At 46.4% G+C, this 24524-nt stretch overlaps 1 protein-coding gene across 4 annotated transcripts in view; it reads left to right on the forward strand.

The window, feature by feature from the left end:
- ATP2B4 (ATPase plasma membrane Ca2+ transporting 4) overlaps positions 1-16109 on the forward strand; it is a 94149-nt gene extending 78040 nt beyond the window's left edge. The window contains exons 19-22 of one of the 4 annotated variants that reach the window (XM_029228067.1): positions 923-1030; positions 3026-3202; positions 6876-6983; positions 11581-16109. In XM_029228067.1, coding sequence (XP_029083900.1) covers positions 923-1030; positions 3026-3202; positions 6876-6983; positions 11581-11895 — 708 coding nt within the window. In that variant the 3' untranslated portion in view covers positions 11896-16109. Of the gene's footprint in view, positions 1-922; positions 1031-1166; positions 2765-3025; positions 3203-6875; positions 6984-11580 lie in introns of those variants that run through there. The other 3 variants (XM_029228064.1, XM_029228065.1, XM_029228066.1) reach the window with 3 other exon arrangements.
- Positions 16110-24524: the final 8415 nt, after the last annotated feature.

A 24524-nucleotide genomic window follows, 5' to 3' on the forward strand; every position in this document is an offset into this window, starting at 1 on the left:
AGCGCCCGGGGAAAGGAGTGAGGGAGTGATGGGGACTCAGGCTGTGGGTTGAACACTTTGGGGTTCCCAAATGCTTCCGTTTGCTCATTGCTCTAGAATTGGATCCTGCTGTGTCAAGTGCTCCAGTGCAAGGCAGCATGTTGGTAGCAAATAAAATAAAATTTGTGGAATCCTTTCCTTATCTTTCTAAAACACAGCAATTTCACATAGTGACCAGGAGGAAGATCACTGTCTTCTAACCCCTTTCCATGCCTCCTGCCAGCATACTTGAAATGTGCATGCAAGTGCTATATGGGATCTCTCCCTGTCCCTCCTTGCCCCTTTGTTTGGAAAGCGCTCATGGTAGAAAATGGTACGCAATTCAGAGAAAAGGAGAAGACATGGAATGTTGCCATATGTAGTTGACAGATAAACCTGAGGTGGGCTCCTTCTGTGGGAAGTGGGGTCAAGGGCATGGCTGCCCTGGTGGTGAAAGGATTGAGCCCCTTCCTTCTTGCCCCAGTCAGAGGTACACTAAGACATCTGCCAATACAAGAGATCATGAGCCTGCCCTGTAACGAAAGAGCTCCTGCCTCACTCTTATTTGCCCCGCTCCTAAATTCCTCTTCTCCACCACTGTGCCTTCTCTTTGTCACCTACTGGCTTTAGTCACAAGAAGCCTCCAGCTCCCCTTGCTCCCCCAGCCTTCGCGTTAATGTTCATAGTAACTGTATCTGTCTCCCCATCAGAGTGCTCTATAAAGACTGTGTCTGTCTTCCCTTCTCCCCACCTGGATCTCTCCTTTCTCCTTCCCCAACAAGCAGATCAGGGTACACACCACAGGGATCCTGGGGTAGGGGGCTGATGTGGCTTTGATGGCCTTGACTGGAGGGCTGGCTACCTGTTACCTCCCAATGATGGGCTGCCTCTTTCTCTGTTCTAGATTATCATTGTGGAATTTGGGGGGAAACCCTTCAGCTGTACGAACCTCACCCTGTCCCAGTGGTTCTGGTGTCTCTTCATCGGTTTTGGAGAATTGCTGTGGGGCCAGGTGAGTACGGGCACACCCTCCCCATGCAGTCATATGGCCGGCAGACACCCCCCTCCCCTAGATGAGATGGAACGAGCAGCTGTGGAGACGCCCAGCTCCTCGCCTTCATATTCTTCCCTCTTCTCTCTACCACCAGGTTTTCAAGTTCTTTCCATCTTGTAGGAACCCAAAGCAGAATGATCTGTGCCCACCACTTCAGAGGCTTCTGATCTCTTCTCTAATCATGCCTGGAGACAGACAAATCCCTTAGCTTCTCTGAGATGGAAGTGGAAATTTTCAATGGAATTTTGCTAAAAATAAAATTAAGGGTCTTAGAAGTAGAAGAGTTTGCAAAGCATATGTCTTCAATGAATCCGCAGTCTGGCCGTGAGCTGCTGTGCTGTCATAATGTAGGGCTCCCTTGCCTCTTCTGTTTCTCACCATCGCCTTATCCAGGATGGGTGCCTGACTGTCATCTAAGATAAATCCAGACTCACAAGGTCTCTAGAGAAGCAGTACAGCGTATGGTTCAAAGCACAGACTTTGGAACCGACTGTCTAGGTTTGAATCCCGGTTCTTCTTTTTACAAGCTGCATCGTAGTGAGCAAGTTTATTAGCAACTCTGCCTCAGTTTCCTCAACTCCGGATAACAGGATCATTGTGAATCACTGTCAATCAGCAAATCAGTTTCAATACAGAAATGACTTAGAACAATGTCTAGTACCCTGTAAGTACTCAGTAAATGTTAGCTATTAACATTATAATAATATAATCAGGTTTGATAAGAGTTTCATTCCTTCCCTAACACCACTTTGCGAGTCCCTCTCATCCTCAGCTCTGGCCTGGCCTTTACCTCTGCTTGCAGACCCCAGGTCTCTACTGATTGGTGCCCAGCCACCTGGGTGATGGAGGCTTTGCTCTAACTGGCCCCAAAGATCCCTCCCTAGGGCTGCAGGCTTTCCCCCATAGACCTGCTAGTTGTTTCTTTCATAGCTCCTAGATGCCTCACTGATTAACCCCTATCCCCATTCCTAACACAAGTCCTTCCACCCTGCTCTGTTTGCTGAAGTTTATTTACCAGTGGGTCCCTAAAGCACTTCTACACTTGGGTGGAGCTTGATTATTTCACGTACTGTTTGAAACTCTCACCTGGGTCTAGTCTCACATGTGGCCATGTGGCCTTGATGCCAGGTAACAACAGCCTTCCGTCTGTATCACAACAGCTCCTTCTAACATCTGAAAGCAGAACGTGGACATTCTTTCTATTTCAAACACTTGACTCCATGTTGGACTGCTCACACAGTCCCCCTTTCCCAGCTGAGCCCTTGTCTTATTTGTAAAGGAGAACTGACTGACAGCTTATAGAGTGATTTATTTTGAATTGCAAGCCCCAACCTGCTGCTCCATGTCTTCTGATAATACTCATATGTCCCTTCTATGGGCTATCCCACCCAGTTCCTCACCCCAAGCCCAAGAAAACTTTTAGTATCCTCTCACTATAGTTTTATAAAAGAGGAATTACTTAGCATATGGTAACTAAGAAGAGGGCCATTCCCCTCCAACACCCTTCTTTTCCCCTTGCCCATACACACACATTTTGACCATCCTGTCTCCAGACTTGTTTTCTCCCAGGTCCTTGTCTCTGTCTCTTCCTACTGTGTGTATCATGCATTATGGTTCTACTTCCTTTAAGAGACAGATGGCAAAATGCAAAGAAAGAACTGAGACAGGAGGAAGAGAATGAAGTATATAACAAGGCAGATGGCTGGTCAAATACTAGAATATAAGTTCTCCTTTGTACGTCCGCAAATACAGGAAATCTTCCTGAGGGCCTGACAGCTGGTAGGCACTTGGCAAATGCTTGCCTGAATGGGTTGGCACTTTTCCCACTGCTTTCCCAGCGGGAAGGTTTATAGGGCAAAGAGTGACCTACCCAAGGGCCTGACCCATAAAGTTGAGTGACAGCTCTTCTCGCCCTGATTCTGGCGTCTACCCTTTTGCTGCACCTGTTCTCAGGTCATCTCCACAATACCTACGCAATCCCTGAAGTTCCTAAAGGAGGCTGGGCATGGCACCACCAAAGAGGAGATCACCAAGGATGCTGAGGGGCTGGACGAGATTGACCATGCAGAGATGGAGCTGCGCCGAGGCCAGATCCTCTGGTTCCGGGGCCTGAACCGTATCCAGACCCAGGTACTGTGATAGTGGCCTATCCTCGCCCTGGGAGAAGGAATCTCCCCCATCTTTCTTGGGAGGTGTTGGGAGGGCAGTAGTTCTTGCTGGCCAACGTCTCTTCCCTTCCTAAGGCCCTCTCACTGGTGGGCAGCCCGAGCTCCCTTGCTTCAGGACAGACAGGCAGAGGCAGTGGTATGGGCTCCTCTGAGAGGAGAGTGATCATGGGGGGCCGAGAACACGGGACACTAACTGCTAGCATCATCCTCTAGCTTTGGGTTCGTCTGAAGCCCACTTCCCACCCTCTGTCGGGTGGGCCATCTTCCCGCATAAGGTCTCTTGTAAGCGCTAGGCCTAACCTCAGGGTGGGAAATGTTCAGAGTCTTTCTGACCCTGCAGAAGGAAGGATTTAGACAATATCTCTCTGCCAGCATCCCCAGCAGACATTTACTGTATATCCTCAAGCTGCTGTTAGGGGAATGTAGGTATTATCTGGATTGATCTTTGTAAAAGAAACTCGCTCTCTTATGTCTTCCCCACTCAAAATGTAAGGCCATGATGGGGAATCTAATGGCTACGTGTATATAAACGACAATAGTCTCTCAGTGCCTGAGTATCTTTTACAGGATTCAGACTTGCTTCCCAGAAAACAAGAAGCTATAATTTCTTCAAACCTTTTCCCTTCCTGCAATTTCTAAAATGGGATAGAAGCTGCTCCTGCTGCTATTAAGTCCCCTCTTATAGCCCTACAGTAACTTTTTTCCCCCACTTCCTGTGCAGCAACTGTAACTACCTTCTCCTGGGTAAATGGGCTGGTCTAGACATTGATAATCCTATCACTTTCCCTGTTCTTGTGTTAGTCCTGAGATTTCCCATCTCAAGAAATTGTAAATCCCCAAGTTCTCAAAGGTCTTCACCAGAGAACAGGCCTATCCCTCTTTGCTGATTGGCTAGAGATCCCAGAAGTAAATTTCACTCTCTGAAATTAGCCTTGCAGATGGTTTCAAAAGCTCCCTAGTGGAGCCCACCACTTCCTAGGGAAGAGGTGAAATGAATAGTCTAAGCTAAATACAGTAGTCCCCCGCTTATCCGTGGCTTTGCTTTCCTTGGTTTTAGTTACCCTTGGTTTTAGTTACCCGTGGTCAACCACAGTCTGAAAGTATTAAATGAAAAATTCCAGAAATAAATAACTCACAAGTTTTAAATTGCATGCCGTTCTGAGTAGCTGATGAAATCTCACGCCCCGCACTCTGTCCTGCCCTGGACATAATTCATCCCATTGCCTATCACATCCTCGCTGTATAAGCTACCCACCCATTACTCTAGGAGAAAGCATAGCATATACAGGGCTCAACACCATCTGCAGCTTCAAGCATCCACTGCGGGTCTTGGAACGTGTCCCCCACGGATAAGGGAGGACTACTGTAGCAGCCGGGCGTTGGTCTCCTGTAGACAAGACAACAGATGGAAATGGGAAAGCAGGGCTAGGGAGGGAAGCACACTGGGGCTCCTCTTGAGTTCCCCTTCCCAGAGAGGGAAATCCGCATGGGACCCGCAAACACTACCTCAGCATGTCCAGAGTTTCCACACGCACCCCACCCTCCAGGCTGCCAAGTCCATCACGAGCAAGGGCCTCACGTGCCCAGAGAACTTGGCATCTTTGGCTCATGTCTCTAAGGCCTCGGTGCTTCCCTGTAGGTCTGCTCTTTTCAGAATAACCTGTCTGCTTTTCTTCCCTTCAGGATCGTCTGCCTCCTCTTCTACTATGTAATTTTTTTCCTAGCCAGGATGCCCTCGTTCCAGTGTCTCCTGGCTCCTTCCCAGTCTTCTCTCCCGGGGCTGAGATTCATGGATCTTCCTTCCCCACCACTACCAATTTCCATTCCCTCGACTATATACCTCTCTGGTTTCGCTGTCTACATAGCTTTAGGTATACTACCTTTCTCTGTTGGAGCAAAAGGCGGTTGGACCAGAATGACGTTAAAGCCTAAACTTAGGCAGCAAAGGCAACCTGTTAAAGATGCCATGATGAGCATATCTATGCCGTCCCACCCGCCTCCATAAGCAGATGACTGTGCTAACCTGCATCCTGGATCCTAAAGCTCTCTCCTGGCATCAGCTCTTCACCTCGGCTGGGTTCTAACGAAATTCCCTGCCATCCGATTGTTGTTCCTTGTTGTCATTCTCGCAACGCTTATGGGTGGGAAGTGTTGCCAGGCTATTGTCCCATCCTGGTCCCTTTAGCTTTGGGAGAGCTAAAAGCACTAGAAAGCAGAAGGTTGGGAAACTTGAGGTCTAGAATCTTGGGAAGGTAAATCTGGGGGCCAGTTTCATTGTGGAGGTTGGGACCTTGTGACCCTAATAAGCACTGAGGAAGGTGACTCTCCAGCCCCTTCTTCCGTGTGGCTGAACCCTCCCCACATGCAGACCTTTTCCTCTTACAGCATCATGCTCCTCGGTCCCCTGGAACTGAAAACCGTATCACGTGATGAAGAGTGGTATTTTAGCTCAAACTCGGTCTGAGTCCAGAAACTAGCCCTAAACATTTCATGGCTTCTCAGGAAGCTTTATAAGTAAGGACAACTGTCTGACTCACAAGGTGCCTGCTTTCCCTCCTTCTCACCTGGGGAAGTGAAGTTAGATGAGTGATGTCAGCACCTTTCCTACATCCCTGGTCAACTGGCCCTTGGTCAGGCAGAGGTCAGGGATGAGGATGGTAGGTTTGACTGAGGCCCTAGATCAAGACCGCTGTTGGAAAACAAATGGCATTCATTGCCTCAGTCTCTGAGGAGTAGGACGCTGAAAACCAGAGACAACTTGTATGGGGCTAGACTTGCAGCTGGTGCCACCACCGCCAGCCAACTCTTCCTCCCCCCACCCCGTCTAACTGCTGAGTTCTCGTCTGCACTTGCGCCAGCCTCTCAGGATCTCCAGTGCGCGAATGCTGCCGGTGGCATTCTCTCCACAGAGCCTGGCCACTGGGTTCCTGAGCTCCACTTTCAGGGGCCTTGTCCACTTCTGCCCAAGGACAGGGAGTCTCAGAGAAGAACCCAGAAGAGGGTGAGCCCAGCAACTCATGGTCCAGGAGCCTTTCCACCATGGCACCTGTGTATGGATTACTACACGCCTCTGTTTAAACGCATGAGTTGTTTTCCTGGAAAATCTGCAAAAATAGGTAGTCAATTTAATTGGTTTAGAGGTTCCTGAGCCTCAAAATTCAGTAGTATATACACTTTGCCTACTATCTTAAATTGCATGCCTTATTTTTTTAAGAGTGCAGGTCAAAAAAAAAAGAAAGTACAGGTCAGGGCGTAAGACAGTGAATAAGCTGTCACTCTCTGTCAGGACTCACGAGTGGGAAAGTCCATTTAAATTTTTAGATACTTTTGGATACCAGCACACCTAAAATATCCATCGTAGGCTAAAAGGGAAGAGACGACTGGATTCTGGCTGGGTATTTAGACTCCATGGCAAACTGTTCCTTAAATGAAGTGTGATGTGCAATTAACGTTTTTCCCCCTTCTCTTCACCATTGTTTTGTGTGTAAGGGACTCTCTCTCTTGCTTTCCGTCTCCTGTCCCCTTTTCCCAGCTCTTTCCATCCCCCTCCCTAACCCTCTTGGACCCTCCCTTCCTCTTTCTTCACTTCTTTCTGACTGTGGAGCAAAGCTGTCTCACTTTCTGATTCTTTGCAGATCGACGTAATTAACACATTCCAGACGGGAGCCTCTTTTAAGGGAGTCCTAAAGCGCCAGACCATGGGTCAACACCTTGATGTAAAACATGTTCCTAGCTCATCCTATGTAACAGTTGCACCAGTCAAATCTCCCCCCACCACTTCTGTTGCTGCTGCTGTTTCATCTCCTACTCTGGGCAGTGAGTGATAGTCTATTATGATGCATGATTTGCTAAAATGACCACAAGAGAGCACGTGGCAGTCACTTTAACCAGCTGTGGTTATCTTTTCCTTTTGGTTTTTCCCCTTGACCTTTGACTTAAGGGAAGAAAAGCGGGGCAAAAATTCCACTCCAAAACCGGGCTGTGTGCCATTTTATTTAATTTTATTATTTTTCTTTTATGTTGAAAAGCTCTTAAACCGTAACCATTTTAAAGACAGTAATCCTGTTTTCTGATTGTTCCTCTGCATTGCCTGGTCCTTCCTTGAGCTTGTTTGTTTGTTTGTTTTGCTTTACTTTGTTTGTTGCTTTGTTTGAATATGTTGTTTTTCCTCTTCTCTCCTTCTGCTCCTTTGAGTCTCAACTCTGTCTCCTAAGGTTAGGTGTAAGGTTAAGCCGAATGAAGACTCAGGAAGTCTTTTGTTTTCTTTTAGGAATTTCCGAAGAGCAAACTTTCTTTTTTCCCTGCTCCTTTCCTCTAGTTTGTTTTACTTATAGCCAGCACTTCATATCTTATTTTGCACGTAAAGTTTGAGGAACCCCTTTCTCAGCCAGCCTATTAGCCGGAAAGCTGTGAAGGCTCAACCCTAAGATCTGGTGGATTATTGGTAGATTATTGGATTCTTGCTAATGCTTATGCCTTCCTATTCCTGATCTTTTTACCTTCCCCAAGTGGGACACAGAGAGGAAATGGAAGGCTCTTTGCTGATAATGCTATTAAGGTATTTGGTGGGGAAGGAGTCTCTCTGTGTTGAGTATACTGTGGGCCTCGAATATCTGAGTGTTTGGGTCTGTTTCTTCCTCCCCCGCTCCCAGTCACCACCACCGTAACCCTGGGATGGGGGTAAAGAAAGAGCAATTGCAGTGTCTGTGGTTCACTTGACTGTGAGTACGTAGGTTGATCAGACTTAGCTTATCTGTTGTCTTTCTAGCCAACTCTAAGTGTTCCCGTGTGAGAGATGAGGGGCAGGGGGAGAGGAGGTTTATATAGATGCATATTCTTTAGGCTCAAAGGCAGTCAAAGAACTACGTAAGTCTTACCCTACAAATATGCAAGAGCCTCTCATTCTAGTCCTTCCATATTCCTCTCATTTCCTTTTTTCTTCTAGTTTTGTCATGTCCTTCTAACTAGTTACTGTTATTTCTTAAATCATGCCTCTCTGTTAGGAGGGGTAGTGTCAGCTGCCCTGGTAATTTGAAGGTAGAAGGAGACTAAGGAAAAGACAGAGCCCACTGGGCTCATGTAGTAGAGTTGCTGGTGGAGGATAGGGTGCAAACCCTCAAAGACTAGAGACTCAGGAGAGTCAGGCCGCACCTGCTCTTTCTCCAGCTGTGCCTTCCTATTGGAGGGCCTAGAAGTTATAGTCATGCATTTTAAAACCCATTTCCCATTCCAGAGTTCCAAATGAATTCCTTTATTTATCTAACCTTCAAGTAGATAAACCTCTAAGATTTCTCTCTGTAAGAAGGTCCTAATCCCTTCTCTTCCCCTTGTTTCTGACAAAGGAGCAGAAACCTACAGAATACCAGCTGAGGAAATGGAGTCTTCATCTGCCCATTCATTGGGCTCCAGAGAGTGGCCCTTAGTGCTCACACCTAACCTAAGGTCCAGCCTGGTTTGGGCTTCTGAGCCATGAGAAAGGGTTGTCCTTCAGTCATCCGCTTTCACCTGTAGGATAGGGGCCACAGAAGAGACATTTCCCAGAGACTTTGAGAGATGATGACTGGGGAAGGAAGGGTTGATTGACTGAGTGGAGAGGACCTGAAGCTTTCACAGCACCCGCCTCACTCTCTGTGTCTTATTCCCCATACACTGCTCATGCACCAGGCACCATGCATCAAGAAAGGAAGATGCCACCACTTGGGGTGGATTGGTGATGACGTAGCTGTGTGATTGTCCATCGGCACACACTATATAGTCTCTGAGGCCAGTGTTGGAGTTGAGGAGCATTCTGGCACAGCCCCACCCTTCTCTCCACCTGCCAGGCCACAAGATGGTGCTCCCTAGCTCTCTGACTCCTCTTGTCTTGAGCTTCCCTTACAGGTGGCTGCTTTCCCTTTAGATTCCAGAAGTCCTGTTATCTAGCTGGATGACTGTTCCTTGCTCCCCCAAAAAAGAAATTGTCCCTATCTTTTCCATCTACCCATCCCCAATTCACTCTGATCTCCCTTATTGTTTACCTGTAACAGTGATTGATCACCCCAACAGGTGAGAGGAAAAGCCAGCAAACAGGGCTCCAGACCCCCATTCCAACTCCTATTTTTAGAAATCTGTTTTCTAGATAGGACTTCACATATCACTATTTTAACAAAGTATTCAATTGCTTCAAAAAACATAGAAGCAGGAATATCACTGATATTGAAGATGATCAGCTCACGGTATAAAGGTACCTGTCCTCCTGTAGCACTCGTTAGAAATGTTGAGATCTGAAGAGTGAGTGAAGAGTGCGGGCTATATTATCACTCCTACGGGGGGTGGTATGGCTTTGAGCCCATTTCTTGACTAGGGCCAGGGGAGAAGGCATTGGGTTTGGGCTCACTTAATCCAAGTTGCCTTGCTCTAAGATGTTTGGCATAGATCCGTTAAAACTGGGGATTTCCTGAAAGCCAGATGGAACCTATATTCCATCTGATCTCACCTAAAGATAGAAAAGTAGGTCCTAACTTTCTGTGCAGCATGGTGAATGTGTGCCCAGGTTCCTTGATTCTTCTTGGCTGAAGCGTTGAGCGGATTCCATTGAGTGACAGAGTCCTTTGCCTTCTGGGCTCTGAGCACCCTCTATCCTGGGTGAGTCTGCCAGTCTGTTGTGGAGTGAGGCAAGGTAAGGAAAGCCTTAGCCAGCGGAGACACAACTTTAATGAACCTTCTTTGTGCATTACTTTTGTAGGTTCTGTACAGTGATAGGAAACACTGAGACAAGCAATGCAACCAGTTTATTTGCCTGCCTCTTTGGGTGCTCTGATGTCTCCACATTCTTGCCTCTTTTCCAGGAACATATTCTTTGCTTAAAGAGCAGAGTAACGAAAGATGTGCCCTACCCCCACCCTCATCATTTCTCCTTATCCCTCTCCCCACCTCAACAGTTTCTCCTGCATTACTTCCATTTCTTTTCTGAGGAAAGAACTTTGGGACAAGACTAGGATCAGCCACCTCCCAACAACTAAAACTGTCCTAGGACCACTTTCTTTTCCCCTGGCCTCCCTCTCCAAACTCTCAGGATCCAACCTTCTCCCCTCCTCCGATTCTACCAACCCAAGTTGCAAAGCATACCTCAGCAGGGCCCCCAGTTCAGAAAAGGAGCTGCTCCCTGTGGATAAGGTGAAGGCTGGGCCCAGGGATCAATTATTGTCAATTTTTCCTCTTCTCTAAACTGAATCCCTTCCTTTGTTGTGCAGTAGAACAAAGACTTTGACACTTATAGGGCAGTGCATTTCCCTTTGCCCAGTCAAACTGCAAATTGTTTCCTTTCCCCCATCCTCTTGGTCCCCCCCATCAGAAAAGCCTCTTGTTTGTAGCACTGCCTCCTGGATGGGGTGTTTTCTGTCCTGGTCCCATCCTTTCCCTTCTCCACATAAGATCACATTCCTCTTCATAATTTACAAACAGCTGGAGAAAGCTGCACGACTGGGCACAGCTGCTGTGTGTCAGAGACATGGCCGTGCGTGTCCGGCCTCATCTGAGCTGAGAGAGCGGGCCTTCTGTCAGCATCAGGGGGAGGCTTCTTTTGATGCCTGTATTCGTTCACCTCTTCCAGGGGAGGGGCTGAAGGAATGGAGTCGTACTTTCTTTGGGGGAAGAGGACATGGTGGAGGCTGTGGACTATAAATATATGCATGTTTCCTGACTGAAAGAGCAATTATTAAATTGGAGAGTATAAGAGTTTTCATTTCTTGCATGCTGCTGACACAAATGAAGATTGGTTTGTCTGCCTTGCTGAATGGTATTCATGGTCACTTATCACCCAAAGTGTATTGCGTGCGAATTGATATGTGTTTGGCTCTTTGAGGGTTTTAAACAGATAACTAAACTTCAGTGTGTAATTTTCCATTCCACATTCACAAAATGTTTGGCTTCAACACAAAAATCCACATGTCTGAATTATCTTTTAAGTTCGGCTATTAATTTGCACCTAGTTCCAACGTCCTTGCCCTCCATCCAAAAGAACTAATGAATCTTTTTGTTTCCTGTTTCATTTTAAGAGTGGATTGTTTGGGAATGCTAACTTTGCTTTGGGTTTTCTGCTTTGTTTTTATGCAGCTTTTGAAATATTCCAGTTGTTTGCCATTACTCACTCTCCCCACCCCACCTCAATGCTTGAAATTTGAGCCACGTGATGTTTCTAGCGTTTCATGATCTCCTCTCATATGTTTGGTTTTGGTTGTTGAGCAGTAGTGTCTTGTAGTTTGGGTTTTGTTTCTGTCCTCAAACCCCCCAGTTCCTTGTTCTACTAACCAATTCTTGCCTCCGTATTTTCTCATCCTCCTTTTCCTTCCCCTGGTGTAGATCAAAGTGGTCAAAGCATTCCATAGTTCCCTCCATGAAAGCATTCAGAAACCCAAGAACCAAAACTCCATCCACAACTTCATGACCCACCCTGAATTCGCCATAGATGAGGAGGGGCCACGAACACCACTCCTGGATGAGCAAGAAGAGGAAACTTTTGAAAAGGTCTCTAAGCCTGGGACTAGGATGCTCCCGTCGGATGGTGAGGTCACTCCACAAGCCAACAAAAACAACAATGCGGTGGATTGCTGCCAAGTGCAAATTGTTGCCTGCCACTCAGACAGCCCTCTACACAGCCTGGAGACATCAGTTTGAACTTCATTCTCTGACTCCCATTCCTGCTTTCCCTATTTCCCTTTTCATCTACCCCATCACTAAGGGGATGATGGGACTTTTCACTGTCGTGTCAGCTGCTCCCAAGTATGTGTGAACCCCCATCTGGCCATGAAGAGGCAAGAGCACAGACCTACGAGGACTTCAGCTGAAACCTGAGTTGGGGTTTGTAGCAGGACCCAGTTAGACCCCAGGCAAGTAATGAATGGTAGATCTATACTCCTTGCCTGTATCAGTTGTCATCTTTAAAGAAATGACAAGAATCCTTTTGGCATTGACCCCAACCCAAATTCTCACCAGTATTCGTACCTGTGTCAGCCTTCTCCTCACTTCTGGATTTTTACCCTATGAGTCTGTGCTGTTAACAGGCTCAGTTAAAAGCTCAGAGTGACAGATATCCTCAAATGAAATGTGTTGAGGTAAGAATGGAAGGTACAGAATCAGCCTGTAGCGTGATTGTTTTAAAACGATTTTTCCATTTTGAAAACTTATACCTAAAGCCCTTTACCTCTTTCTGCCCTTCCAGTCAAGCCTCCCCATGGTCTCTTGGTCTTTTGTGACCATTGTCTTCCTTAGCTTCACTAATTTTTTTTTTTTAAGTTGTGATGATTAGAAAATGGAAAGGACATGGATGAGTTAAGTCAACTTTGACCATTCTCCCTTCTGGCCCCAGTGGAGCCCTTGATTTAGTTCTAGAGGCAGATAGGTTTCTTTGCTAACAGGGTCCTTTGGAAGCAATTGAGAGCTGGTAAAAATATATTCCTGTTGTTGCCAGGTTATCTGCTTCTAAACTGCCATGTTGTCAGGTGTGTGTGCTTTCTAAGTGCCAGGGAGATCAGCATTGACGTGAAGCTTGCATATATGCGGTTTGTAGTTTTTACCTGAAGCCTGAGCTTTCTCCTGTTCCTAAAGTGGGGGCAAAGGAATGAATTAAGAATGACCTTGCCTCCTAACTGGACGTGGAAAACAGACCATCAAAGTCAACTCGGTGGAGTCCTCCTCGGGGTGACCACTACTGCTTTCAAAGCCATCCACCAAGGCTCTTCCAGGGCAGGACCTGATTGTTGGGACAGTGAGTATTGAGAAGCCTTGGGAGAGGCCAAAGTGCCATTCCAGCAGCATCTGAGCAAACCTTCCTCTCAGAAACCAGAAACCTTGAGCTTAGGTGGCTGGGGACCAGCTTTGACATGCCCTTTAGTTTTTAATTCTACTCTTTGCCACGTCCGCCAACATCAGTCTCTGAAAAGGCCCCAGCCTTTCTCAAATATTCTGATTCTGAAAACATGTATCCAAAGTGGGAGGCTTCATTGACGCTTTCCCGACTTAAAGAAGCAAAAGACCCACCCTGTAAAGCTCCCCTCCTTCCACCCTCCCTCTTGCACACCCCACTCAAGCCCCCTCCAGAATGTGCTCAGTACTGCACAGTTAAGCCCTGTGCCTTCTCTCCCTGAACACTGCCCAAAGCGTCCCCTTCCCACCTGTCTCTCAGGAGCCGGGGACTTGGCTAGGAGATTTGTTAAGTGTTCCTTAATGCAACAGGGTGGAGCCGCCTTTGCAGGATCTCCATTTCTATCCCTACCATGCTGCTGTAAGCTCTTCCATGTAGGGGTCAGCTCATGTCTGCCAATTCCCATCTCCCACTGGGTAAATGAAGCCTACCCCATCTTTCTAGAGTGATGGGAGTAAGGAGAAGGGGCTTGAGGCTGTTAGGAACTGCCGAATTTCCATTTGGGAGTCAGGTGACCCGAACCTCTCCTCTCCGGCCTTTTCTTCTGGATCCCTCCTCCCTCACCCTTTCACCTGAGCTGCCCTAGGAAGGAAGAATAAAGAAACAGTGTCCCCTGCACATCCCTATTACTACATCAGCGACCAGATCTGATTTTGGCTTTGTAAAGGTTACATGTTTCAGTGATCTTTTCTCTGTCTTCAATACTAATGGGGGAAAAAATAGCTCACCCGAGGCGTTAGGTGTTCACATATATATTTATTAAGTACAGTGGAAGATTTAGTTCTGTCGAGTCTTTTTTATTACCTCAGATCAGTTTTTAAAACAAACTTTGGAGGCTATTTTATCATTCCTGCTCCCAGAAGACTCTCATGGTGCCTGACAGGTTACTTGTGAGGGCTTGTGTCTACTTGTTTAAAGTCAATGGGGATTTTGTGTGTATTCTAGTTTCCATAGTAGGAGAGAAAATATAGAAATATTATGCAAAGAAATATAGTTTTCTTTAGACGAGAAACTGATATTTTTTGAGTCAGCCATATGTATTTTGTTTAAAGGATTTAAAATAAAGTGCTGTCATGTAACCCTGTGGAAGGGAGCACATAACCAGCTGTTAGACATGGCAGGTGACTTATAGTATATTTGCAATTGGTTTTAAAACCAATGCACCAAACTTCCTTTCTCCAAACAGCCATCTTTATACTTAGGGAAAAAAAAAATTTGTTGGGTTCTAGAATGTTTTTAATATAAATTTGTTGATATGGAATTAAGTTTAAGTATTTATGTGCATATATTTTTTATATAAATTTTTTTTCCTGTTCAGTTGCAGTGATCCAACTGGCAGTGAGTAAATATGGCGTAAGTTAATAAAGCTTTCCCCAAAAATGGTGCTTTGGATTTGAAAAGGGTCTGATGGGGAAAAGGGGGAAATATTATCCTAGATTCCTCTCTTGATAAACCTAGGAGAATGGGCAGTGGATTACGGATGGGAAGGAAGGCATCCAGGAAGAAGGGACAGCCAGCAGGAAATGAGCGTGCACCCCCATGGAAATGGGTACCAGGAGCCAGTGGTCAGGATCAGGGACCTCAGATAGATTTATATTTCTTGAAGAACAGTTGGCAGAGTGGTACCCAAGACACTGGGCTGCAAGGATACTCTCTCTGATTTGGGGTTTGCCTTTTTTTATGGTTCTTTTCACCTCCTGTTTCCCCTGGAGTTTTCCATTAGCGACTTTTTGTGCAAGGATTTGATTTGAGACTTCCTTCCCTCCCCTAGAAAAGTTTCACGTGATATATTAGTTGGGAGGTAGAGCTCTAAGTGGAAAAATAAAGGCTGGTTCTAGCCTGCGTGACAGTCTTGACTAGATCCTTCCCACAGGTGCCCTCTGCCCTCTGAAATGACTCTCCGTCTCTAAAGGTTGTAGAGAGACCACCGAGAAATCCCACCAGCACATGTGAGTTCTTTAGAGTTTGTGTTCCTTCTTCCCGTTGAGCTCCAGAGGGGGGAGTCTGCACACTTAAATCTGAGTGATGACCTTACTGCCAAAAACCAGAGGGGTGTGGCAAGCTCACATGTGCCCTGAAACCTCTGAACACGTCACTTCCTTTCTTTCCTCCTTTCCCTGCCTAGTGATGGAAGCAGCCCATGATGCCATCACGAAGTGTGTACTTCCTCACTCTTCCTCGCTCTCCGTGTCTGAGGACCACCCCACTACTGTGGTGGGGGTGGGGCACTTATAAATGTCTGCTCTTCTTAAGCCATTCCAGGCTCTTCCTCAGAAAAGACCAGACACCCTTCCATTTAGCTCAGTGCTGTCCTTTGCCTTTCCAGCCCTGCTGTTGGGCCTGCTGCCCCCTTTCCTCCTGATTAGGAGAGATGGAGGGAAGTGAGCTCCCCATGACTGAATTGGCCTTTCGTACATATTTCTCCCCATATGTATATATGCCATATGTGAATATGCCATATATATGTGCCAACAAATCTATCTGTGTTGTTCTTTTCAAATCAGCAGATAGGAATTTTGAGTTTCTTCTTTTTTTTTTTTTTTTTTTTTCAGTAACTAGTATAACAGGCACTGGTATTTTTATATAAAAGGAAAAAAAAACAAAACAAAAGATTGACTATTGTGATCTGCATGACATAAACAAACAAATGGTGATATCAAAGCAATGTGTACCCCAGTGTGTGTTGCCGTAATCTGCAGTCCAGCTAAACCGTGCACCCAATCTGTATTTGCATTTTGATATTATTTAAGCTCTCTGTACAATGTTTTGCATGTATTTATAGGGTTCTTAGAAAAAAAATGCTATAAACTGGCAAATCTGAAATTCAAATATGTTGTTCCATTGAGAAAGGAAGAATAGAAGGGGAGTTTTAAAAGAAGGAAAAAAAAAGGGTGATTTTTTTGGAACCAATAAAGCTGTTGCTGATGAGCAGAAACCAAACTGTTGCGCACTGAGAATAAAAACCCATGCCCACTTGAGACTGTGCTGTGCTCAATGTGTATCCACTTTTGGGTAATGTCAATGGATGTCAAAGTTGAGAAGGGGTCTGCCACGGCTACATGGAGAGCTTACCTGTGCAAGCCCAGAGCTTAGCCTGTCATTGGACCCTGACATGCTTCTCTGCCAACGCTTGCCTCTGGTGACTCGCAGCCCTGGTTTCCAGTTTCATTCCCTTGGAGTACGAGCTTTGCCCTGCCCACCTTGGTTAGAATCTGCAGTCAGAGAACTGTGAAGCTGAAGCTTTTGAAGAAAGGATGAATTTGGAAGGATGAAAAAGAGTCAGGCTTGGCAGTCCTTTCTTTCTTTTCTTTGTTTTATTTTTTTGTTTTTAACAAAACGCCTATCGGGAAAATTAGTTTCCCGTATAGCAGCTATTCCCTATCTTTCTTCTGGGGTTCTCCAGTTCCCACCTTCCCAAAGGTTTTTGGGGAGGTTGGGAGTTTGTTTTTTGTTTGTTTTAGCTGTTCCATTCACTGGGTCTCTAGCATGACTAATAGCAGGCCTTAGTTTCAGGTCAAAACAGCTTCCTGGCAGGTCATTTAAGTTCTGAGCTCTCATATCTGAGAACACAGAACTCCTTCCAGCAACTCTCATCCAGGCACACAATCAAGTTCCCTTCTCTCTTTTAAAACAGCAAGGAGGATTTCCCTGGTGGTGCAGTGGTTAAGAATCCGCCTGCCAGTGCTGGGGACACAGGTTCAGTCCCTGGTCCGGGAAGATCCCACATGCTGCAGAACAACTAAGCCCGTGCGCCACAACTACTGAGCCTACGCTCTAGAGCCTGCAAGCCACAACTGCTGAGACCACGTGCCACAACTACTGAGCCCACATGCCACAACTACTGAGCCTGCACTCTAGAGCCCGTGCCCCACAACAAAGAGAAGCTACCACAATAAGCCCACACGCCGCAACGAAGACCCAACACAGCCGAAAATAAATTTTAAAATAAATAAATTTTAAAAAAATAAAAATACATAGGGCTTCCCTGGTGGCGCAGTGGTTGAGAGTCTGCCTGCCGATGCAGGGGACACGGGTTCGTGCCCCGGTCCGGGAAGATCCCACATGCCGCAGAGCGGCTAAGCCCGTGAGCCATGGCTGCTGAGCCTGCGCGTCCAGAGCCTGTGCTCCGCAACGGGAGAGGCCACAACAGTGAGAGGCCCACGTACCGCAATAAATAAATAAATAAATAGAACAGCAAGGAAGGAAAGGACTTTGTCGGCTCCCCAAGGTATTTTAGGAAAAGTATGATGTTGAAGAATAGCCCAACTCTCCTGGCTGTTTGAACAGGCTGGTTCCGAAGGAGGAACGAGCCCTTGAAAGAGTCTTCTGTAGTGAGAAGTCTCGTCCCCACTTTTCCTTCCTGTCCCAGCTTGCTCTCCACAGGCACAGCCACACTGCCCTGGTTTCTTTGAAACATGTTGGGGAGAAAATAATTAATAACCAACCAAATAAACGGGCTGGGACTTATTTGATAACAAATCTTTCACAAAACAGAAATAAAGCCTCTTTCTTTCCACTGTAGCTTCCATCCCAAATACCCTTGCTTAAAAGGGGTGCAAAATACACAAAATATACACACCCGCACACACACACATACAACTAGAGTCCTTTCTAAAGCTTGGCCCTATATTTCCCCTCTTACTCTCACCTTGTCTTCGTTGGGCCCTAGAACTGTGCCTCTCTGCTACGCCAAACAGGATCTTTTTTTTTTTTTTTAATTTATTAATTTATTTATTTTTTGGCTGCCTTGGTCTTCATTGCTGCGCGCAGACTTTCTCTAGTTGTGGCGAGCGGGGGCTACTCTTCATTGCGGCGCACGGGCTTCTCATTGCGGTGGCTTCTCTTGTGCAGCACGGACTCTAGGCGCATGGGCTTCAGCAGTTGTGGCACGCAGGCTCAGTAGTTGTGGCGCACAGGCTCAGTAGTTGTGGCTCATGGGCTTAGTTGCTCCACGGCATGTGGGATCTTCCCAGGCCAGGGCTTGAACCCGTGTCCCCTGCATTGGCAGGCGGATTCTTAACCACTGCGCCACCAGGGAAGTCTGCCAAACAGGATCTTAAGGACCATACCTGCTAACCCCAGTGTGTGGTGAGGCATGAGCTACAAAGTAGCTTTCTGGCAGAGACCAGTGTTTCCTAAGACATTGGTTTCATGGGGTGTAAAGCCAGCTCAGCTCCTTAGGCCTAAATTACCATGTGGGAAAAAAGCGTGCTCTTTCCTTCCATCTTTTCCCTACCCCCGCTTCTAAAAAAAGTAGTTTCTTTGCCCTCCCTCTTTAATAACGGCTTGTGAATCTCTTTCTCAGCTACCATATCCTCTCCCTGTGGTCATCGGGTTTGTTTGAAACTCTCCATCAAGACTGACTGATTCCCCCACCCCCAAGTATATACACACAACTAGGAACACCCTGGCTTAAACTCTGGGCAAATCCAAGGATTACTCACTGGATTTGAGTGAGTGAGCTGGTTACCAACCAGTATGCTGGTTACCAACCCCTGACCTGGGTCTATTAGGGCACGGCCTCCATGTCACTGCAAGCAGGATAAAAATGCTATGTCCTTTACCAGCAAACTTTGAAACCCTGTTGTAAATAAAACACACCTATTACTATCTCTGTGTTATGTTGTTAACATCCAGTTGTCCCCAACATGAACCTAAGCCCCGAGAAGCAATAACTAGGTAGATTCATAGACCAGAATACTTTTAGCCTTGACTCTTAGCCTTTTAGGCAGTGAGTTCTGGATTCTGGGCTTGCCCATATCTTGTTGGAACTAATCTTCTCTGAAATTTATTTTAAAGAACACCTCCCAATCCTCAGAAAATACCCACATAGAAGGGAGCGGTCTCTTTGGAACGTCCTCCCAGTGTCACCTCCTGGGAGGCTGGTGTCAAAACCAAAATGCCACTTCACACTTACTTACAATGAGAATTTAAATGACCCACGTATTTGGAAACCCGAATTATAATCAGAAGTTTAACTGATGCTCATGAAGTACTTGAGCTGTCTGAGTGGCTGGCGCCATCACACTCAGAGCCAGTTGCATCGTTCCCTAGTCGGATAGACCTGGTCCCTGAGTTCAGGCTCAGGCCCCACTTGGTTTCTCTGATGTCCCCTGTACTAATGGCCATGCAGACCATCCTCCAAACAGCACAGTTGATTAGGTTAAGTTTCTTGTTTTAATTCCAGATCTTCATATCCTGGCCTTATTTAAAGCAAATATAGGGAATTCCCTGGCAGTCCAGTGGTTAGGACTCCATGCTTTCACTGCCGAGGGCGTGGGTTCAGTCCCTGGTCGGGGAACTAAGATCTCGCAAGCCGCTTGGCATAGTCAAAACAATTAAATTAAAAAAATTAAGTAAATATATATGAAAACTTTTGAAAGAGAACGTGAAGGTGAGGAGGGAAGGTCTGGAAACGTGATTGCCTTCAGCCACGGTTATCCAAACCCTTCATTTGAGTCAAGCATTCCTGCACCTTTTGCATTAAACCTTTGAATTGAAACTGCTGCTGATCAGGTAGGAGAGAAAAGGGGTTTGAATGTTTTTCTGCTCACCCTTTGGTGGAGGAGCTTAAACAGAAAAATTAGATAGAGTAAAATCCTGATGTGAAGTCTGCTTCTAGACTGGCTTGATTTTCCATCTCTACAATAAGAAAGTGGAACTACATCAATCATTTTCCAGTTACACTTTGAAGACCTGAAAGGGATTCCTCAGCGATGATTCAGAGCCCACAGTGTTCATTTTTTCTTTTTTTTAAGTGTTTGTCTTCCAGGTCAGCTGTAGCTTTAAAAAATGACTTAAAAGCACTATGAACTAGCCATCTCTAAGGTCCCCCAGCTCTGGAATGCTAAGGTTCTAATTAACAAATCAAATAATCAGTGCTGAAATGATCCAAACTTAGGTGACAATGTCACAACAAGTTGTGTGATTAAACACACAAGCAAGCGTAATTGGGTTCCTGTCTTCATTGTCTCCCATTATAATTATCAACGTTAGCATAAATAATATAGAGTAATGGATTATAGTAATGGATTATAGTCCATTCTGCTGAGATTGTAATCTGGCTGTTCTGCTTTGGAATTTGCTGTGAAGAAGAACAGTAGTTCGGAAATCCAGAGATCTAACCCAATGGAATGGCATAAAATTAGAGAAGCAAAGTGGCTCATTTGAGCTTTGGTGGAAAGAGCTGGCCTGGGAATTAGAAGGCCTGTGTTATAATCCCAACGCTGCTGCTAATTTGCTGTGTGACCTAAGGGTCTCTCCAACTCTGACACTCTTTCTTGCTCTGGTGTCTAAAATTGCTATTAATAACCATAAGAGAATGTCTAGATGGTGTTTCTCCGTTGCTTTATCTTCCCTGAAATGCGGCATTGTGTGTGCATTGAGCACTACTGCATACTGGGACAGTACCTGCAGGCTTCACTTGGGGCTCAGCCACCCACACCTGCAACAAAGACAAATTTTTCCATAGCCCTTAAAGTACAAGAAATCTGTTTCTCTTCTTTTCTAAATCAAGTCAAATCTAGCACCAAACTAGCTAGCACTGGCCAAGATCTGTGGGAGGCCTCTGCTAGTCATTTTTTATGGTCTCATCTCCTCCACTTGAATATTGGTCCACTCATTCGTTCATCAAGTATTTATTATGCCGGGCACCAATGTATGCACGGGGGATAAAACAAGGGACAAAACAAAGGCCCTGACCTTTTTGAATTTAGTCTTGTGGAGAGAGACAAAACAAACAAGTAAAATACAGAGCATATGGAATGGTAACGAGGACCAAGGAGAAAAGTAAAGTGGCGTAAGGAAAATAGGGAGCACAGGGCACGAGGGTTGCTCTCTTGTAGAGTGGTCAGGGAAGCCCTCTCTGACAAAGAAGACTGTGAAGAGAAGTGAAGGAAGTAAAAGGGTGAGCTAGGTAAATATGGAGAGGAAAGAGATTCAAAACAAAGGGCATAGCAAGTGCAAAGGCCCTGAGGCAGGTGCTCTTGCTTTGTTTGAGGACATGCAGGGAAGCCAGGGATTGGCACTGAGTGACCAAGTGGGAAAGTGAAGAGATAAGTTCGGAGGTGGAGGGCTGGTAGTGGACGCAAGAACCTATAAGCCAGTATAAGGTTGGCTTTCATGAAACAGGAATTCATTGGAGGGTTTTAACTGAGGTTTCCAATGATCTATCTTACAGTTTAAGGGGATCACTTTGGCTATTGTGTGGCTGCAATCAAGGGAAAATGGAAGGACAGTAATGCAGCTTTAGCTAGCACACATGCCACACATGGGCCTAGGCTAATACTAAGGGATACAGGTAAATTCAAGCCCCACTGTCATGCTGTTGTCCTATGACACACAAAATAGTGAAAAGAAAATTCTTGTTCAGAAAAATTAAGATATATTGTTTGCCACCCCAGCCTGTTCAGGATGCCCTAGTTAATGAAATGATTGAAATAATATTTTATTCACTCACACAAGAAGGAAACAAAGAAAACCATCTTGACCTGTGCCTTCCCCATTCCAACTTCCCGATCCTGTTGTCATGCTGCTGCCTGGTCCCCAGGCAGGCCCTCTGCTCTCAGCGCCTCCTCTGACCTGCGCTGTGCTCTAATCTGATTCTTGGTGTGACTACCCACCCTGCTCCCTCTGCTGAGGAGTCATCACCCTCCTGCCAGAGCCTCTCTGCCTGTATGGGCTCAGGGGATGGAAGCCAGCTCTCGCACAGCTCTGGGGCTGAGGGAAGACCGGGCTGTCAGCCTCACAGCTATCTATGCTCCGTGGCTCTCCAGCTGCCAGGACTCAGGGGGAGGCTGCCAAACGAAGAACTCCAGAAGGACCAAGCTGGCCGAGGTCGGCCTTCTCTCAGGACACCAGGCTTAAGGAAAGGGCTCGCTTACCTGTCGGCAGTGCCAACCCGCCTCCTCCACTGGAGCTTAGCGGAGGGGACAGAAGCTATCCCCTAGTCTGGCCACACTCCTTGCTTCCAAATTCTCCTCACTCTTCCCAAGGACCTTTGGCTGAGTGGGGGCAGGGAGCAGAGAGGTGGAAGAAATATTTCTGTACTTTCTAAATCGTTTTGTCCTAATCCTGCTTTCTCACAACGTTAACTTAAAAGGAAAGTATTCGCTGCCTTTGTTCTGTTTCAGACATGCCTGGACTGGAGAAGGCCTCTAGGACACGAGCAAATGAGCGTAGAGGGGTGGGATTGCTGCCATTAAGGCTCCAGCTGTCATCCTGCTGCACTGTCCCAGCCCCCAGACCTTCAAAAACAAAGCCTGGCTGCAGTTGTCTTTCACACGGGGCAATTGTGGCATTTTGGGGGGCCCAGAAATACAAAAGCCACTGTTAACCCCTTCCTAGGACAAAGGAGACCCAACACAGGACCTCAGGTTGCCCTTCCTGTGAGGTGCAGGGAGAGCAGTGCAGAGATAGCTTTGTCCTTTGGCCCATTAGTGCACAGCAGGAAAAAGACAAGGACACTCATATCTTTCTCAATATCTCACCCTGTTACACACTTAAGTCATAAATTCACAGCAGCAATAAGCACCTGAGAGAACTTCTCCAGTCAGGCACCGTGCCAAATGCCAGAGATGTAATAAATTAAAACACAGTCTCTGCCCTGAGAGGGTTCAGAGTCTACTTGGGGAGACATACATTTAAACAACTAATCCCAACAACTGAGAGGTGCTATTACACACGGTGCCATGGAGACACAGAAGAGCAAGAATCCAGTTCCAGGTGCAAAGGGCTTCACAGAAGTGTTGATGCTTAGGGCACATTTTTTAAAATAACAATTTTATTTTTTATAAAAATGACACTTGGGCTTCCCTGGTAGCGCAGTGGTTGGGAGTCCGCCTGCCGATGCGGGGGACACGGGTTCGTGCCCCGGTCTGGGGGGATCCCACGTGCCGCGGAGCGGCTGGGCCCGTGAACCATGGCCGCTGGGCCTGCGCATCCGGAGCCTGTGCTCCGCGGCGGGAGGGGCCGCAGCAGTGAGAGGCCCGCGTACCGCAAAAAAAAAAAAAACAAAAAAAATGACACTTGATCTTTGCAATAATTCAAACAATGGGTCCAAAAAAGAAAATAACAAAATACCTCAAGCCCCACAACCCAGAAATAACCAGTATAAACTCTTAAAATGTGATTTTATTGGAATTCTACAAGAGAAAAAGAATCCGCCGGTAAGATGAAGGAAGTAGTGCAAAGGCCTAGAGTCCGAAAGTAACAATGAGCCGGGTCTGCTTGGAGTGCAGAGTGCCTGCAAGGGGGCGGCCATCCGAGACTGACCACGGCAGGAGAGCCGGGACCGCTTCTGCTTTATGTGCAAAGCCAGTGCCTGGTACCGTGCAGTGGGAGATGTCCCAGAGATATGTGCTTAAAGAATAAAGGACCATGCAGAAGGTAGGAAGACTAAGCATCCAGAAAGGAAGGAAGGCCTGAGAGAGCAGTCCATTAAGTGTAAAGAAATGAGTCTCGTGCATCAGGAGATGACATGATAATAGCAGCCCCATTTAATGAGCTGTTGCATAAGCCAGGTCCTAAGCCAAGCAGTCTTCATTGTTCGTCCAATTAATTCTCACAACAGCATTACCTAAACACTATTATTATCGTCATTTTGCATCCAAGGAAACAGCCAAAAAGATTAGAGGACCTGCCCGACATCACCCAGGTAGTAATTTAAGATCTGATACTCTTAACCCAGCGCTCTGTCTTTCCTGAGAGGATTCTGAAAGATTTTTGGTATTAGCAGCAACGTTTAACGTGTAGCCCCGCCCCCTCAAAGGGCTTTGCTTGCTTGGATGGTTAAGTTCTGTCTATTTAAAACCAATCTTAATACTTTAGAATCATATGTCACATTCAACCCCTCAAGTCATTGAGTGGTTAAAAGCCAACACTAGAGCAATCAGGTTTAAAACACATACGCTGTCACCCAGGAGTGAGTAGTTTTCTTCCGCTATCACGATGAATAACTTAGGGTATCTATTTTGTGTTTTGAGTGGTGGGTTTGATTGGTTTACGTACCATGGGGAGGGAAAGGAGAACAGGGGAACGTGTTGCAGCCAGGGCCTGGAAACCAGAGCTCACTCTGAAGCCTGGGAACTTTCTATGAGGAAGCTGTCTCACTCAAGCGTGGGGGCAGGAGAAAAGCAGAAGACCAGAGAGATTGGTCTAACTAAAGCAGACTGGGTAGATAAGATAACATGATAAGACCTTGAGATGATCACAGGCCGGGGGAAGTTCTTGAAAAAAAAATTTTTTTTAAGTAGCTGTCAGTGTGCTGAGGTTTGGTTTTATCTGCACTTCCCATGTACCATCTTCCAAGTTCCCAGTTCACACACCAGCCCCTATTGGCACCAATGGCTCCGGACAGGCCTGTAGAGCCCTCTCTCTTCCTTTG

The sequence above is a fragment of the Monodon monoceros genome, unplaced genomic scaffold, assembly GCF_005190385.1.
Source record: "Monodon monoceros isolate NGI ecotype Baffin Bay Population unplaced genomic scaffold, NGI_Narwhal_1 Super_Scaffold_18, whole genome shotgun sequence".
Classification (NCBI taxonomy): domain Eukaryota; kingdom Metazoa; phylum Chordata; class Mammalia; order Artiodactyla; family Monodontidae; genus Monodon; species Monodon monoceros.